We start from the raw sequence: 14,238 nt of genomic DNA, 5'->3' as shown, positions 1-14,238 counted from the left end.
CCTCCGCCCCCCAGCATGCTGCCTTTTTTTTTTTAATCCACATTTGTGTTTCAGATCATGTAGAAAGGACAGAAAGTGAGCAGGGAGCGAGGGCTTTTATCTGTAAGTATCTGCAACGCCAAGCCACAGATCTGTGCTGCCTTCTCTGTCTCTCTCTTTCTTTTGTGTCTTTCCATTTCTCTCTTGCCCTCAGCTGGACTGCTGCAGCAGATTCACTTGCCTCCTGGCTCCACATTTCCAGCAGGCTCTCTCCAAGGAGATGGGAAGGGTGCAGCCTTGTGTCTCTTGAACTCTTTTGTCTTTCTGCTTTGAGGCGGAGGGTTAAACTGGGGGTTTTGATGCCCAAGTTTAAAAAAAAAAGGGGGGGAAGAGATTATATTATGTAGAGGGTGTCTGAGGCTGTGATTTTTCTTCCCCCCCCTGCAGCCAGAAAGCCAACAATGCATTTTTGAAGGGAATGCACTTTGCTGTTCTCGCCTGCATGCACAACTCTGGGATTGGGTTTTTCTCTCCTTTTTTTTTCCTTCCCCGGCCCCCCCACCTCCTCGTAAAACAAATCTCCCTCTCTTCTCCGCCCTGACATTTGATTCCTCTCAGGCTGCCGGGGTTTATTTTTAGAAAGCAGTCATTCTTCTTGCAACAGCTTCTTCTGCATTTTTTGCATGTGCAGCAGATTAACTTTTTTTGTGTGGTTCCTTGTTAAAAAACAGAAAAAGCGTCTTTGTCGAAATGTCTTTATTGTTCTCAAGCAGATGAGTGGCTAGAGAGCTGCATGTTGCATGAACTTGCAATCTTCTGACCAGTGCATGTTGTACATGTGTGTTTAAATTGATGCCTCCTATCTATTTACATTTAGTGCATACAGTTGCTATAAATGTATAAGTCAAACTTAATTTCAGAGCTGCTAGATTCTCACTGATGAGCACTGCTAAAGGAGGCGTGCAGTGAATGTAATCATTCAAGGGGGTTGTATCTCGGTAATTTAATGTATCATTTTGCTAAAATGGTGTAACTTTACATAGTCTTCGTTATTTTCCTGTTTGAGGTTAGGTGTGTATTTAAGATGAAAGGTTATGTAATGCAGTGCCATTTCCAAAAATACACACTCTCTGGGCCATTGAATTGTGAAAGTGTGACACTTGTATTTGCTGTCTTGGTTGCATATAATTCAGTTGATAGTGTATCTTGGGAACAATAGACAGTGTTTCCAGTCGGGATAAAATAATGTGTTTGTGTCCTTGTATGATTTTAAAGTGGGCTAACCATTGGGTATGTTGCACTTGAAAGATGTGCAGAGTACTAAGAATAGCACGGGGCTTTGCAAATCTAGGTACCAGGGATTCCTTTGTCCTATATTTAAGCCTACAGACCACTGAAGTGCAGAGAAGCATGATATGTGCCTAGAATAATTTGCATTCCTTTGATCTTAACCGCTGAAACCTATATTTGGCTCATCACTATTATGCTGGCAAAAAGCCTTTTGAATTTTGCGACAGTTGTGGTAATAGGATTTTTTTCATATTTTTTTCTCTTTCTCTTAATCATTTGCAGATTGTTCTCCTTGTGCTACTTGAGCGAAACTGCAGTCTTCAGACTTAACAGTCTAAAAATGGTAAGAATTAGTTGTTCTAGCAGAGTCAGAAATTTCTCACGGTATAAAATATAAATATTAACCTTCCTTTCCCCCTCCCTCAGACACATACATGAATATGACCTTAAAAGACTTCCTTTGAGATTCTGGGGATTTGCCATACAGTGATTAATGCACTCTGAAAGCCTTTGTGAGTTGGATCTCTCATTTTCAGGCATTTTGAATAGAAACCGGCAATCTTTCTTTGTGCAGTAAGTTTTATTCAATCAGAACAGGAGAAAGTGTATAGTATGTTTTTTTTATAATGCACATCATAACACACATGGGCAAGAATACCCTTAAGACAAAGCAACAGCTCGATCACAAGAAAGGAAATAAGTGAGTCTCCATTTAGCAAGTGAAATAGTTACTTAATATTATTCTGTAAGGGCAAGATATAAGATTCAAAACTAATTTGCTTAATATAGGATAAGTTTGTAGCAGGACAGCCTTTTGTTGTGGGAGGAGTTTGTTCCAGGTAAAAGAGAACTCGGGCTTCAGCCAAGCTGATCTCATAATGCTGTTAATTGAATGAAATGACCAAACAACACTATAATCATTATTAGGTCTTTTCAGTTTTCTTGTGATACTTTTTGTGATATTTTATCCATTAGTTATACTGTGAATTATTATTGTGGATATATTACTAATTGTAGAGGTCAAATATGGTAAATTCCTAATATAAATATGGCATCCCCTGACACAGACCCACCCAGTTTAGATGGTCAGTGGCCTTAAACAGTTGGTAAGTGAGTCATTGAGGAAATGACTCTTCAGGTTTGTATACTTTTTTTAGAAGGGTCTGCCAAGGCAGACAGTAAAGTGTGATGTTTTGTGTCCATATTAAAATACGGTCATTATTCAGAAAAATTGAGACTGCATGCACTGGCATACCATTGGCATACCTTGACTGTTAAATAAATTCTGTTATCATCAGGCTTCTAAAAACAGGGTTTTTTAATATTTAGAGGGCAAAATACTGTGCTAATGTACATCTGGTTAAGTCCCGTTGTCTGAAATAGAATTACAGGGGGTAGACACTAACACAACAGTTGGTCACAAGTGGGAAGCTCCTAAATACACTATTTGTAAAAAAGGTGGGATTTTGTTAATTAGCAGAAATTACGGTGTATTTTTACACAGGGAGATGTAAATCAGAGACAGTTGCATTTAAAAAAAAAAACAAAAAACCGGAAATCTGTTGTGAAAATGACTTTTATTTGTCACCTGAATCTTTTATCATTTGTGTCTTCAAAAAACTCATACAAATATACTTTCTGGAATGTGGTTTTAGTGAAACGTATTACTCACCTTTTATATACATGAATAAATTAGGGTAGAGAATTGAAATGGAGATGCTTAGAATGAATAAAAGTCATGTTAATAAATACCCAATTCATGCTACAGTGATGTTTGTATTTGGACCATCATTTCAGACCAACCAGCCCCTGCCATGGGAAGCAGTCTACATATGTTTTGGCAGGATAAATAGAAATATGATAATAGGCAGGCTGGTATATATGAGGTAGAATTGAGTAGGCATGGAACAAAAGAAGATACTTGTTTTTTTAGGCATAAAATGGCCATTGATTTTTGTCAGCAGTTGGTTCCATAAATCAAGCAAGATTTCTGTAGTAGTCCAGTGGAATTAGTTCTGTAAAGCCAACTTGCATGCCAGAGCATAAAATAAAAGATGGAACTATCCAAATGTAGAAAATAAAAGATAATTGCCCTATCTGTTAAGTATTTCCATTGTTAACTCTGCAGTATAGTATGAATGGAAATCTCAGTTGGTTGCTCTTGGGAAGTTTTTTTATTTGTTGTGTAAAACCTAGTTCCACAACTTTTTTGTGAGTCTTCCATCAGCATTTCAGCCAAAGACAGACCAGATCCTGTTCTGGCTTTACATGCTGTGCAAGGTTTCATGAGGTACAAGTCTTGGCAGAATTTACTTCTCTTTCTCTCTTTTTTTTTTTTTTTATTTTGTTGTTGTTGTTTTTTTGTTTGTTTGTTTGTTTTTGGCACAGTACCACTGAATGAAATGAAACCGGACCCTTGGCATACTTCTTTCTTTACAGTAGTGGACATAGTTGCCATTGAGAGAGTTCTTGTATAGTCATTTATTCCAGTTTTATTTTTGAGTTCTAATATACAGGACAGTTCCTTTTTACAAGCCAAATAGAGAATTATCTATTTTAGTGTAGAACAAAGCAAAGTTCTTCTACACAGTGTGAATTATTTTGACTTTTTTTTTTAGCGTAACCCAAGGTTCTGTCCTACTTCTGCTGAAGTCAGTAGGAATTTTGGTGTTTGACTTTGTGAGCTGAATTGGGTTGGTTTTTTTTAACTGTTTACTACTTGGACAAGTGAATACATATGGTTAAGACTACAATAAAATTAGAAGAGTGACTAGCAGATTTGTTAAATAGTACACATTTATCCCTGGTGTAAGTCCATTGAAGCCTTATCTTCTCTAGATGTTCCTGTACGTGCTTTTTTATTAAAGCTGTTTTACGGTATGTATAATTTGAAACACATTTGGGGCTCAGTTTTCAATATTTGTTCTGCTTTATACAGCTGTTTTGGGGTTTTTTCTTCCAGAATTGTACTTAATGATTCTTTAGGTAATGGGCTCAGGACATTTTGCCCCCAGTGTACAATGTTACCACCAGTAACAATTTTAAAAGTATCAAAGACACTAAAATATACACACAACTTCTTCTCTGAAGTTTTAACGCATGGATTTTTAAGGCATATTATATCACACCACATAATTTGAAACTATAAGGGATCAGTCCTTAGCTTATGTAAGTTTCATCCATTTAAAATGTGACCTATGATGGAAGACAGAGCTATTTTTTACTCTTATGATCTAGAAAGTCCTGAGGTGCTGCAATTTTCTTCGTCTTTACTTAACATTATAATTTGGGGAAATGTCTAATTTTTTTCCTGGCAGGCTCTCTAGACAGTTGAGATTACAACAGAATAGATAATTGAGTTTCCTGCAAGCTAAGAAAGGAAGCAGTTTTAATTCAGATTTTAATAAAAAGTAAATCTTTTTTTTGTCAAAATGTATTTAACACGTATGCCCAGCAGTTGAAAGAAAAGAAAAAAAAAAAAGATTCAATGTCCTGACCTTTCCGTTAAGGAATAGGAAGGCTCCCACTCTCCTTTCTGGATCCTTCAAGCCTTCAAGAAGACCCCTGGCAAAACCAGGAAATGTGGGGGAAAAAAAAAGGAAAAATAAACGTGAACAAGCTTTTTGTCCATATCACAAAGAAGCAGGAAAGTGCAAAAGTTTGCTTTTCTCTCCACCCCCGTTTTGTTCACTTTGCAGGTCATCTTTAAACAGGAGTTCAGTTGCAAAGAGACTGCAGAATTGGGTACTAGGGAATATGAGACGTGGGTTTACATGGACAGTTCCCAGTAACTCCAAGAAGAGTTTTGATGTGTGTGTCAAAGTATGAATAGGTTTTTAAGAATTTAAATTTGATCCATGTAGTGCTGGGGGCGTTGAGAAAATAAAGATATTATGTTCCAGGACAGGCCATTAATTTCAAGATATCATTTTATAGTATGGTAGTTTTATTTTAAATCGTTACTGCTGTTACGTGGGATGGGGTATAGTGCATTTACATTAACCCAGAATAAAAGTCCCAGGAATCAGATCAGTTCAAGCTGAGCTTTTCTAACAAGCTGTCCTTTTCTGATGTGAGCTTGTTCTAGTACTCTTATAGTGCAATTCATACACAATGCATTTTATGTTCTTGTTTAGAAAAAGGACAATGGGGTGATGATCTGTTAGAGAAGAAAACAGTAGAGGGGAGGTACTTCTGTTAAAGGACCATCCCATTTCTTTCTGGAAGCTCATTAAAGAATGGATAATAACATCATTCAAGTTGGGCGAAGAAATGCAGGAGATTAAGCTTTTCATACAAAATTGACTTGATTTAACCTATAAAAAACAAACTACTTTTAGTCTCTACACATTTATTAGTCCCTGTAAAGATTTTGTACGTTTAAGTTTAACTTTTTAAAGTTTAGTTGGGACAGTTGCTTACAGGTTTCCTGTAGTCTGTGCAAACCATTTGTCCAGGCTTGGACTGATAGAGATGTTCTTCTTTATTTCAGACCTATTTATCTCTCTCTCTCTCTAGATAGATAGATAATCTATCTCTATAGATTAGATAGATAGATATATCAATATATATTATCTCTATCTCTATCTATATAAGAAGAAGGAGGACTAGGAATAGGCAATGAATCCAGGTTAATAGTAGATCCTTATAGGCTAAGGATAACTAAGGTTTCATGCATGGTAAAGTAGGAACCTAAGGAGAATATAAGCCCTAGTACTGGTTGGAGCTTGTTGAGTACTGAGCCTGGGGCTGGAACTGAGATCTCCCGATGGTAGGTCAGACCACTTATCTAAGTACTATCAAATGATGAAGTTGTGGTGTTGTACAGATATAGCCAATGGCAGAATATAGCTTACAGGGGTTAAACGAAAGATTGGTTATGAGATTATAGCAGTTTAACTATATGTCTGCATGCATGTTTTTAAATGTGTTTTTTATATTATAGATATAAGAAAGTTACTTGTAACTGTTTAATCTAATGCACTTGATTACAGAAGACTTAAGGAGAGTTAACAATTTTTTGTCTAATCTCCCAAATAAACAAAATCTCGATAATTCTATTAACTTTTTCAAATGCAGCAGAAAAACACATTTTTCTGATTACTGCCATAGCAGGTTAGTTGATAAGCATCTGAACTGCTTAGTATAGACCTTCTGAAGTGGAGGTTTGAATAGTTTTCATCAGACAAATATTCAGTGAACCTTGTGCACACAGGCTGCAATATTAAAAATAAGAAATAAGAGTTCTTACATGGTTTATAATATTACATGTGAAATCATAACCTTTTGCTATGGGAGAGTAGAGTGCTGAAATATTCAGCAGTCCATTGAAAATTCATTCCATTGTAGTTCAGCTATCCTGTGCTAAATTCTGGGTAATGGGACGAAAGAGAGAGATTATACTTAATATCCCCAGATTGACTTAATGAGAATAATTTACACAGGTAGGCAATATTATTGACTGAGACCAAGTATTGAAATAAAAATACACTTTTACATTTTTGCATTTTGAATTTAGCACAAAGATGTGTTATGCTTCTGTCTGCTACACCTTACTGGGTGCGGAGGACAGTTGGAGAAGTGCAAAAGCTTTTTCTTCAAATGTTTAAAATGGAATAATATTAAAGAAATCATTTTTTGGGTCTTATGCAAAATGCAGGCTCAGCTGCTGGGTTGGCAGATTCACCGTAGTGCTACTGAATGAGTCCCTGTGTAGATGTGTCTTTGAGGCCTGTTGATGTTTCCTTCTGTAAACACTACACTTTATATAAAAATGAATACATTTATAAAATTTGAAATTTTTATGCTTCAGGAAGAAATTATTTGGAAGTAACTTTTTAAAAACTCTTTCCTAAATAGTCATATAGCCTATATTGTGGAAATACTTGAGAAGAAAAAGCAGAATGGTATTGGGTTTTTCATATTGAAGTTGTTAGGAGCTTTCTCTTAATATGTACACTACTATTTATTTAAATTAACTCTTATGTTCTTAATATTATGATATTTAGAAGGATATGTTGCTCATTTTATCCTAGACAGCCACTCAAAGATTAAATTAGAACGGAACAAATCTTTTTTGATTTATGTTGACATCAATCCCATGATAAATTCTCCAGCCAGAGAGGTGTGAAGGTGGGTAAATGCTGCATTACTGATGCCACTTGGAATTCTGTAGAAGTTTTAGATGTGTGGTATTATTGGTAAATTATTTTATATTTAAGTTGTCATTTAATGTAAAATAAAGCCAACAGCAACCAAAACCAAGAGTCAGTGCTTGCTAGGCAATTACAGTTTTCTTTCCAGTTAACTGGATTCACTGAAAAATATATACTATTTTATACCAAACAAAACACATCCATAACAACAAACTCCTTGGATTAATGTGATCTCTTTATGTTTGAGGTAAGTGATAAGTACTATAATAATGATAGATATTGATAATGCAGTTAGTGTGCAGGTAAAGGTGGCAAGACCAATTTTCAAGTGTTATCACAGGGTTGCACATGGCAACAAATGTTGCAGCCAACTGCACTGAGATAAAGAGCACTGGTCAGGATAATTAGGTTATTTTTAATGTTTTTATTTATAAAAGTACTGTTGGATAGGCCAAAGGGACACAGAGAGCATCCCATAAGCAATTAGCCTGGTTTTTTTAGGAGAGAGTTTCTATAGAAGCAGGGCTGTAGGCTGTAGCTGTGTTGGTTTAAGGACATAGGTAGACAAGGTTCTTTGGGTGAATCTGATCTTTTATTAGACCAACTTAAATAGTTGGAAAACAATTATTAAGCAAGCTTTTGGGTTCAAAAACCCTTCGTCAGGTTAAGGAAGTTTCTGCAGATTCACCCGAAGAACCTTGTCTGCCTGTAGAAGCAGTGCACCTTGTCTCTGCCTAAGTCAGTGATTCTCAACCAGGATGCCACCAAATCCTTTGAAGAGTGCTGGAGGTGTGAGGAGATAAATGAGGTGTCAGAAGAGAAAGTGGATGATAAGCCTAGACGGATAAAAGCAGGCTAAGGCTTGTTCCTGCCTGATCGGTCCCCCACCACCACTGCCCAGCCCGTCTACAAAGGTATAAGCATTGTAATATATAAATTACTTTTGAAATTGGGTGCCACTCAATCAACAGAAGCTATGGAGTGGGGCTTCCAGTCCAATGAGGGGTGCCTTGAGTCCAAAAAGGCTGAGAACTACTGCCCTAAGCAATCTTGTTAAATCTCCTAGTCACCTTTATCCCTATGTGAGTCACGTGAACTAGCACTCCATCCTTCCCTCAGCTTTTATTTTTGGAAAATAAAAAAGCAATGGTATTTTACAAATAGTGATCCAAATTACTGTAGTAAGTCCACTTTTAATTGTAATATTTCAACCATTATTGTAGAATACTTTCATTTTTTAATAAGGACGGGCATATGCATTTTGGGATGCATTTGAAAGATTTCCTCCTTCTGTATATTCCACCAAGGGAAGGAAATGACAATGCCACTCTCGCCCTCTTTATTAACACCTTAGGTCATCTGCACTGGGTATGAAGCTATTTCTGAATTTAAGCATGTATCCTTTTGGTCCTGAAGCAAGAAGGCTGCCAACTGAGACACTTTACTTATGCTGGCAATTCATTTGGCTAATTTTGTCATTTTTAAGCAGTTGCCCCTAACTGCACATTCATATATTAATATTTAGTCATCTAACTGCCTTATTGTGCTTGCAGATCAGGTGGCTAGTCCTTTGTATTTGAGCTCACTTGTAATTTTGCGTGCAAAATTAGATGCATATTTTAGTAATCAGGACTATTATATTTGCTTGATCTTGATGCTAGTGTTATGCTCAAGTAAAATAAGCAAGGTATTTTTAAAAAACCAAGTGGGAATTATCCATTTTTTAAAAACAATTTTTTTTTTAAGTATTAATGTTTTTAGTTACGAAATCCATATAAGGAAACCAAACAGTAGAATGCAGTAGTTTGTGAATGGCTTTAATTGGTAATGTTTTTTTGGGTGATATCTTATAAGTGAGCTAACTGCATGGTTTAGATAGATTAGAAGAGCTTTCAGGGATCACAGTACCCATCATTGATTCTCCCAACCATGCAGTTGCTCCAATAAAAAAGATCCTACCCACAGAAATGCTTACTTCTTGGGTATTTCCTCAACCATCACAACTACTTCAACTTTACTGGCTAATGGAACTTCTCTTTTAATGTAAATGTATTACCTATTATTATTCAAGAAAAGTTGTTGTTGTTGTTTGTTTGTTTGTTTTTATGGAAGATCTTTGTCTTTGAAGTGATATGATATTATCTTAATATAGTGATTTTTTTTTAAATGCGCAAATCTAATCAGATATGCACCAATAGCTATACTACTGTTCATTATATAACACTTGTTTTTCATAGATGCACCATAGACATCCCTGATGCTTTCCTATAGGTGTAGTATGCTTATGGAAGGAAAAGAAGCTGGAAGAATAGTCAACACACAGGCTAAACTGCACTGTGCTGGCCTGAGTCGAATAGACCTCACCAGAAAATCTCAGTGCTCTGGGTGTTCTGGAGGGTTTTTCTCCAGGTGAAAGCATATTGTGCTTTCATAACCATCCTTCTCCATTAGATAGTATTCCATAAGGAGGCAAATTAATGTTCTGTTGAGAGACTTAGAGCAGCAGAGACCTAAAGAATGTGCTAACTGTACTGAGATAATTTTGGCTTGTCTGTCTGCTCTCTCTGATCACTGTTGCTAACTTTTTTTTAGATGGCTCTGATCTGTAGAACCTCTTCATAGAGGAGACATTGTGACTACTTTGTGTACTGTGGCCTCCCCTGGCATATTTACCATGGTAAAGAGTCCTGCAATATTAGGTGTAAATTAGAATTCAGTCTAGCCCTAAGACTATATTCTTAGCATATTTGTACAGTATTTAGGTAGCTTTTATACAAATTGTATAATAAGTAGACAGTAGATATTTATATATTTACTATAGGTATATAGCTATAAAAGGTGCCAGTGGTAAAAAATAAATAAATCTGGCACAAACATGATCGAAGCACACACAGGAGGAACTTGTTAGAAGAGGAGTCATATATACAGGGGTCATGTTATAAGATCATGTGAGGGAGGTGCTTAAGAAACATCTGGGGGAGAGAGGCTTTAAGAGTGAGGTGAGGGGCAGGCATTGTCAAACCCAGCTGATTTATATGGGAAGTTGTATATTTGAAACCTGAGGAAATAACTTGCAAGGTCACCATATGGCCCTGTGGGAAAGGAGCAGATGACATCCTGTCCTCTGAAATTAATAGAAATTGAAAAAGTGGTAAAAAATTACAGCAAAAGGAACTGATGAATGAACTAACTTAATTCATTTTCAGAGTGGAGAGGGGGATGCAAGGAACATGGTAAATGAAAGGAAAAGCCTATTTGTCTCATTTAGGCTTTTCATCTTGTTACAGTGGGAGTTTTGAGTCATCGGATGGGGAGGAATAAAGAGCAGCTGTAGTATCATGCTTCTGAAAATGCAGAGCTAGAGAAGCATATGTCCATGTGTAAGTAAAACTAAAGAGAAATTTGTGGGGTGCAAATAGGTGCCAGCAGTGCTTCACTCTTCCTGTTCCCACTTAACTAAAAAATTGTCATATTACTAGAAGTATCCCTGTTCTCTGAAAGTCCATCCAGAGCATCTGATGAAGTAGCCTGCAGCCTACAAAATTCATGACTCTGAATATAAGGTGCCACAATGCCCTGTCTTCTGCTCATACTGCTATTCATTGGCTACTTCTGCAAAACAGTCCAAGTTTGGCATTCCAGCCAGGAAAAGCATATCGGTATAGTTTTCTTGTATGTTAATCACATGTACATTATGCCTGCTTTATGAAAGTAACAATTTGCTGGTTCTAGAGAACAGTTTTACTGGAAGGAGAAGAAACAATATCTGCTTCTCCCTCTGTCCCCGTTCCCTTAGGGCAAACTAAGATTTAAAAGGAAGATAATGCTTTGTGCACCTAATGTTTCTGGTGCTTACTGGGTGTGTCTACATGTTCATTAATGCACAGTAGTTACTGCACATTTAGTTTAGTACTTGCTTAATGAAGTACTAACTAAATGCACAGTAATTAGTTATTGTGCAGTAGCATTGGCATGTGCTTTTTTGTGACGCTTACCGCACAGTAGCTTAATAGCACTGCACAGTAGTGTATTAGCATTGATTGTGACATATTAGTACAGTTTTTGACTGGCACACTACTGCACAGTGTTATTAGGATATTGTGCAGTAAGCGTCTCGTGTAGACCACCCACTGAGTAGGAAAGGAGGAGTCATTAGAAATATCTGTAACATTTTCAATATTGTGTTACCGTGTTTTGAGATTCTTTGTGGATACTCCTTAGCAAGAGGATCATAATGATGATTCAGAGTAGACAAAAGAGATCAGGTTAAGTTGGAACCTTCAAGGTAAATTTTATTCTTTTACTGTTTTGGTTCCTGGGATACCTGCTAAGCCAATCATTCCATTATACTTTTAAATGGTTAATTAAATTGCCTTTACAACAACTTGGAAACTTCTTTATTTTCTTCTACTTTATTCTGCAACTTATAGTATTATAGCTTCCCTGAGTCCATTTCTGCATCAGTCTGGCAAAAAAGCGGCATCCTATTTGCTTGTCAGTTATTCTTTCTTACTGTATTTAAGAAACTTCAGTAACAATCTCCACTGATTAACTCTTCTGTGAAATGAGATGTAGTATTTAGAGTATCTAATGATATGATTTCCAGATTTTGGATGAAGAAGTTGCTGGATTGATGGCAAACTTGTATCCAACTAAACCTAGGGAAACAACATCCCCTTAAACAACAGTTGCTAGGCAGGACAAACCTTTCTTACACTAGGCTTGTAATACAAGGGGAATGAATTCTTATACAGGCAGTCCTCGGACTTACGATACAATTGGTTCCCGAAAACCATGTCTTAAGTCGAAACGTAACTTGGAACCAATTTTCTGATAAGGAACAATGTTATAAATGGGCGATTTGTTCCTGAACCAAGGCCTGATACCCTATTTTCACCAAAAATACCCCAGAATTTTGTACTCGATCAATTATAGATGAGTAATATAGCTACATTAATGTATTTATAATGTAAATAGTAATCATATTGATTTGGAAGGACTTCTTTGAAGTGACTTCGCTGGACTTTTTGAAAGGCTCTTGGTTGGACTTTTTGGCTGGAGTCTTCTCAGGAGTCTTTGCTGCAGGTTTTTCTGGAGTCTTGTCTGCTTTCTTAAAGTGTCCAAGGACGTTTGGACAGATGTTCTCCAGGGAGATGAGCAACGCAGCGAACTTTTTTGCTGGCGTGGCATTGCATTGGATCAAGCGTTGTAAAGTCAAACCTGACATCAGAATTGAAACAGGGTGTCAATTTATAAATGTTGTAAGTGTGAAACATTGTAACTCAAAATGTTGTAAGTCGAGGACTGCCTGTACACAGTTTTGTGATGCCAATCACCATAGTCAATACAGAAGGATTTTTAAAAGTGTTGAGCATTAAACAAGTTTTTTTTAAGCATCAAGCTGTAAGCATCAAGAGGGGTGCAAACATGCCTTCAGATTTTTCCCTTGAATTCGCTTTAAAAATTTCCCTGTTGTTCAAATAGCAGTATTAGAATTTTTTATTTTTTTGACAGCTCTGTTTCAGAAAATAATGGACCATTAGTTTTTAAGCAGAATTTCTCATTGAAGTCAGTGTGGTTTTTAGTGCAGCTCAAGATAATTTTTGGGAAAAACCACCAGAGCGGAAAGAAAACAAAAAAATATCAGACATTGCATAGTAAGGTCCTTCTTCTTAGGAAACTGTTGTAGTTCACTGGTCCTGCCTCACAGGCTGTTGTGCCCACAGTTTTTTTTTTTCCTCCAAAAGAAAGCGCATGAAAAAACAATCAAACTGTGAAGGAAATTGTCCTCTCCCTCTCCCATGATGCTGAGGTTGTCCCAAGACAAAATAATTCATAACTTCCCCTTTAGGAGCTGTGATGCCATTAGTGATGCACTGTCAGCACTACACACACACCCTGAACCACTTTCAAGGGAATGCAGGTCTCCAGGTGAATGCTGTTAGGAGTTTATCTGTGCTTTTCATTGAATGGAAACCTGCTAGGTTCACAAGATAGCATGCCTGATGGAAGAGCTGCTTCCCACACGTCCTGGAGTACAATCCTTGCTATGGAATCATGGGATTTGGATTGACAGAGGTGCACCTCAGGGACTGTGTGGGATTCTGCAGAACAGAACCCCCTCCCTTCTTTTCTTTTCTTTCAAAGAGTGTAAGTTCCATTTTGAGCTTTTCTTGTACTGGAGGAAAGGAAATGGCCTTTTAATTCTGCTGTTGGGGGCTTTTGAGTATAAAGTAGAATCAGGATTTTTTTGGAGCAGTTCCTTTTAACCTCTTCTTTATTCTATCATTTGAGTGAAATAATCTTGAAATTGCCTGGAGGTCCTCAAGGAGCTGGCAACTTTTGCTTTTACAGCAGTCAGATTTAATGGGTGAGACAAAAAAGAGGGGTGTGTGTGGAATGTAGCACAGCAATATGTCCCAAAGAATTCCAGGCTCTGCAGTAGTGTGAACTCGTGCATTCTTTTCAGAGATTAGGACCTCTGAGTACAAGAATTCAGCTATAGTTCAGAGAAAGATAGTAAGTAGTAACTTTAAATACTTTCTTTATCGTTTCTTGAAATTCAGGAGGCCTAGAAGAAATCGGAGAAATGCTTAACAAGAATGTGCACGTTGAAGTTGTCTGATAAATAGTAACGTGTGTGTTTGAGGGAGATGTTGAAATTCCTGTTTCTTGCTGGTTGGATCTAGGCAGCATTTGAAAAGTACTAAATCTAAACTCATTAGGCTCAGGCCTGGGAAGCAAGAATTTTTCTTCAGCACCTTTTCGTGGCTTGACTATGTAGATATATTTCAGCCCTGTTAAAAATGTCTTG

At 36.9% G+C, this 14,238-nt stretch overlaps 1 protein-coding gene across 1 annotated transcript in view; it reads left to right on the top strand.

Moving 5' to 3' along the window:
- The window catches only part of NREP (neuronal regeneration related protein), a 59,695-nt gene that overhangs the window by 30,466 nt on the left and 14,991 nt on the right, over positions 1–14,238 (top strand). The window contains exons 2-3 of the mRNA XM_025203530.1: positions 194–268; positions 1,552–1,612. Coding sequence (XP_025059315.1) covers positions 194–268; positions 1,552–1,612 — 136 coding nt within the window. The remainder of the gene's footprint in view (positions 1–193; positions 269–1,551; positions 1,613–14,238) is intronic.

Source organism: Alligator sinensis, unplaced genomic scaffold (assembly GCF_000455745.1).
Source record: "Alligator sinensis unplaced genomic scaffold, ASM45574v1 scaffold30_1, whole genome shotgun sequence".
Taxonomy (NCBI): Eukaryota; Metazoa; Chordata; order Crocodylia; family Alligatoridae; genus Alligator; species Alligator sinensis.
Note: the sequence above shows the minus strand (reverse complement) of the source record. Positions and strands in the feature narration are given on the sequence as shown.